Source organism: Vigna unguiculata, chromosome 7 (genome assembly GCF_004118075.2).
Source record: "Vigna unguiculata cultivar IT97K-499-35 chromosome 7, ASM411807v1, whole genome shotgun sequence".
Taxonomy (NCBI): Eukaryota; Viridiplantae; Streptophyta; class Magnoliopsida; order Fabales; family Fabaceae; genus Vigna; species Vigna unguiculata.
In genome coordinates, this window is record NC_040285.1 from 36,860,936 (window position 1) to 36,865,554 (window position 4,619).

The 4,619-nt window shown below is 33.6% G+C and overlaps 1 protein-coding gene across 1 annotated transcript; it reads right to left on the reverse strand.

The window, feature by feature from the left end:
- Window positions 1–2,540: 2,540 nt before the first annotated feature.
- Window positions 2,541–3,698, reverse strand: LOC114192606 (agamous-like MADS-box protein AGL62). Its single transcript, XM_028082386.1, has one exon. It carries the CDS (start codon window positions 3,637–3,639, stop codon window positions 2,827–2,829), a length of 813 nt encoding a protein of 270 aa, XP_027938187.1. The 5' UTR covers window positions 3,640–3,698; the 3' UTR covers window positions 2,541–2,826.
- Window positions 3,699–4,619: the final 921 nt, after the last annotated feature.

A 4,619-nucleotide genomic window follows, 5' to 3' on the forward strand; every position in this document is an offset into this window, starting at 1 on the left:
ATTTTAATACTAGACTTAACTAAATAAATATCAGTTGACGTTGATCATTACCTTTTTTTTTATCAAAGTTTGTGAAAAAATAAAATAATTGACACTAAGATTTTTTCACTAATATTAGTTGAAATTATCTTAAGCTAATTTTGGTTATAAATTAGTTAACCAATATTAATTATAATTTTGGTTACATTATTGGCTGAGATTATTTTACCAAAGTTTCTACTAACATTGCTTAAGAAATCTATCAAACTAACATCACTTAAAATAAATTCTACTTAGATAACTAAAAGTTTTCCTTTGTTAATAATAATAAAAATGTATCTTAACTAACATGGGAGAAAAAAATTTATTGGTGACAATAAAAGAAAAATAATATTTCTAAACACTAATAAAAAAAAAAGGCTAAATGTATTTTTTCTATTTTAAATTATTTTAAAAATTTATATTTTGTCTTTAAATTAAATACATACTTATTTTGTACATATATGATATGTTGACTATGTGACGAAGTTCTATATAATAGATTCAAATATAATTTTTATGTGTGGTTTGCTAGGATGAAATATGTATATATTTAGCTTAATGGTGAAATTATATTTTTGAAAATAAGTTTGTTAGAGATAAATTTACATAATCTTGATATTGTTCCTTTGATAAGCTAAATTGGTCACAAGGTTTGAACAATGTGTAAGTGAATCTGCCAAACTAGCAAAGGAGGTGGCATCAGAAGAACTTGCATCATCGTAACATTCAATAGCAAGTGTCAAGTATGATTGATTTTCTTACATTCCTCACAATATTTTGTGTTTCTGCTAATGCACTCACCAAGATTAGTATTCTCCCATTATGACTTTTGTTGATGAAGAGGATAGTGGCCAATCTGAATAACATCTAATACTTAAATTGATCAACTCAACCGACAACAGTACAAAGAATTAGCGCTATATAGAGCTAAGTAACGAGAAAACCTAGAAATTCACCGCCCCTAACATAAAACAGAAGATTGTTTAAGAGAAAAAACAAGAGTTTTATCAAGACTATGTAAACCTATCTCTAAAAAGTTAGAGATCAAAGACATATTTAACAAACAAAAATCACATAAAATGTCATCCAAAACAAAAAAGTATAATTAACATCTATAAATAATAATCTTTATGACAATATCAGTAAAATGATAACTCCTTTCAACCTTGATGGAAAACTTATATCAACTAAAAAATTAGATTCATTATTATTAATAAAAAAATTTGTTTAAAATCAACTGAAAAATATATTAAGAGAAGTTTTACTAAAGTTACCATGCATCCAATGTATTGTCTACTTTAGAGTTTGTACTCTGTCACGGTTTTGTTTTTAAAAGATACCTCAGAGAATGGAATGAGGAAAGGTATTTAAACTGCAATGAAGGGCTTAATGGAAGATGGTTTGCATATATAGAACCTCGTTATTGGCCCACGGTAGGCACTAATGTTCCAATCGTTAGGGTCAATCACCATACATTCGAGGTATGGCCTTGATGCCAAGCTTTTGCATCCTATTGTACAGAGATATTTTGTAAAAGGGTTAGAGCACTCCATAAGTGTTCTTCTTTAATTTATTAATTCATTGCTAATAAAAAAAATGCATCGAGGTATTGTCCGCTTTGAAACTTGTACTCTATCACGATTTTGTCTTTAAAAGGCGCATCGGGTGAAAGGACAAAAGGATATTTAAACTGCTTTAAACATCGATTTCTAAGTGATCTGAAACAGACTATTAGGTACGATAAGAACATAAATCTCCAGTCAAACCTTGTTATCAGTCCTATGTATGCTAAGTGGCATTGTTGGGTCGATCACCCCATCTAATTATTGTCAAAGAAAAACAATAATTTTTGAGTTGAAAAACACTATTTATGCTAACTAGAAAAACCTTAATTAATTTAATGAAAAATAACTTTGATATTGATAAAAAGAAATAATTATAATCGGCTTGGATCTAAAAAATTCACCATAAGAATAATAAAAACCAATATCAGCTGACTGACAATTTCAACTTTGACCAAGTCAAAAACCTTTTAGTATTCCTGAATGTGTTCAGGTCAATTACAAAACCAAAATTACTTGAATGATGAATTTTACGTGTAATTATTATCATCTATCATAATCAGGAATAATTTTTTATTCGGATAAATTATCTTAAATTTGATTCAAATATAATTTAATTTAAATGTAGAAGGAAATCAATTTTTACATAAAAAAGTAGTGTGTATAAAAATGATGTTGCAAACATCAGAGTTTTATATTCACAATTTTTCTTTAATTTCTTTTCTTCACAATATTTTTTTAAAATTTTCTTCCCTTTTATCCATAACTTAATGAATGTATAACTTATTTCGCTTTCTCTTGTTGTTCTGTGTCTCTCTTTACACTCCTGTGTATGTGCTTATCAGCATCTGTAACCACAATCCATTTAATTAATTAAACAAATTATGAACTATAAAGTAATTTGACCTAAGTAAAAGCAAAGCAAACATGTAAAAAGTAATCAAATAAGATGCCCTTTATTGAATTATCTGAAATGAAAACACAACACTACAGACCCAACTCCGTAACAAAGAAATGATACAATGCAGGGACTGCGATCCAACAATACATGACGTTCAAGATAATGGTTCAAGACATGTCTTCAATATCCGGAACCCTATTCCAGTGCTAAATATGTCACATACATAAATGGAACTACCTTATACTAAAAGAAAAACAACACGAAAGAAGAATTCGGAGCTTGAAAACCAAGACGAAATCTAGAAAACGAAAGGGCATCATCAGCATGGATCCGTTGAATGGATCAGAAAAAACCACCAGCAGGAGCAGGTCCAGGTCCAGGTCCAGGTCCATACCCTCCCATGGCCATGTTATCGAACCCGTGATGCTGCTGCTGCATGATGGTTACATCAGGGAACATATAGCTCTGAAGCATGGTGGGGACGGTCTGAGCAGTGAACACCTGAGGAGGCTGTGGCTGAAGCTGAAGCTGGGGCTGAAGCTGATGCTGATGCTGATGCTGATGCTGTGGCTGAGGCATGAAATTGGCAGAGGAAGAAGCCCCTGGGAAAAACTGATGACCCTGGTTAACAGCATTCTGAAGCATTGCCCTCTCAGCAAGCTGGGCAACGTGCTTCTTCAGCTCCTCCAATGCTGTCTTGTACTGCTCCATCTGCTCCACACTCAGCTCCTCAGTGGGGCGGGTCCACCACATCAGGTCCTGCGCCTCCCTCCTCATCCGGCTCAGCTCCTCCCCGCGCTTCCTCTCCGTTTCCAGAAGTTCGTTCACCTGAGTCAGCTGCTTGTTCAGGTCACGCACGTTGGAGATGCGGTGGGCGTCGATGAACTGCATGGTGCCCGAGTCCTGCACCGGTGCCCGCCCCAGAAAGCGGTCGATCACGGCGTCCACGTTGGGGTGGCCGAAGGAGAACACCTTCTCGCCCGGCGAGAACACCACCAGCGCCACATGGGCTCCGCAGAGGGTGCAGAGCTCACTCGCCTTCTTGAAAAGGCCGCTTCGGCGCTTGGAGAAGGTGACTTGGAGGTTGCTCTCATTGCTCATTTTCTTCATCTCGATCTTTTGGCGACCGCGGCTTTTCTTTGCTCCTGAATCCATGGCAATGGGTGGTATAGCTTAGGGTATGCCGCTGCCAAGAAGAGAATGTTGTGGAGAAAACAAGAGTGAAGGGTTGAATTTATAGGTGTTTTGTGTCTGTAAATGGAGACCCAAAACAACACGCCTCTTTCTTGGCTCCAACAAAAACCACCAATTTTATTTTCATTCAAGTGGTTTCTGGATTGGGAGATTGTGAAAATCCCCTTTGGATGCATATATGGTAGAATATTTATTGTAAGAAATCAGCAGCTCTTACAAAATTTCATACCTTTTCTTGATCTTACCCGGCCATTTATCAGATAAGGTGTACCTGAGCAATTCGCAGCTGTCATTAATAATCTTAATGTTCTTTCTTTTTATTCATGGGGTTTGTAAAAACAAACTTCAACACCTAAATGATTCATACCTTTAAGACAATTGTTCTAAAGATAATTAACTACATGAAAAACTACGATAAGTATTTACTATCCAATTCATTAAGCCAGCTTTTATTTCAAGCTTTACAACCTTTCTTTAATACATGGTGTTTGAGAAAACAAGTCTCCAAAAAATAATTAATCAAATTTACATAAAAATTAAAAAGATAGACCATAACATTTCTTCTAATACTGAAATTGTTTTATTTACAAAATGTTTTTCATTTAGGTTATCGAGAAGATTATCTAAACAAAATCCTTGTATTTTTCTTTTTGGAAAAAATGGTGAAAAGAAGAATCTAGTTAAACCGACATTCATAATATAGTAAATCAATATTGATACCATTAATCAAGGTTGAATTGTTCAAAGGAAAAAAAAATTAAAGATATTTTTGTCGATATAAAAAGAAAATATTAGTTATTCCTGAGCAAATAAAACTTTCTTAAAATCATCTTTGAATTTTTTGCTAAAAGAAGTATGTTTGCTTCGTATTATTGTATTTCAAATTTCATAATAAAAAACAGCAAAAGTAGGTGAGTTTTTTTGAGTAGTCATTTGCTTAT

What these genes read in the sequence shown, in the direction of transcription:
- LOC114192606 (XM_028082386.1), bottom strand. Translation starts at nt 3,639, where the DNA reads ATGGATTCAGGAGCAAAGAAAAGCCGCGGTCGCCAAAAGATCGAGATG.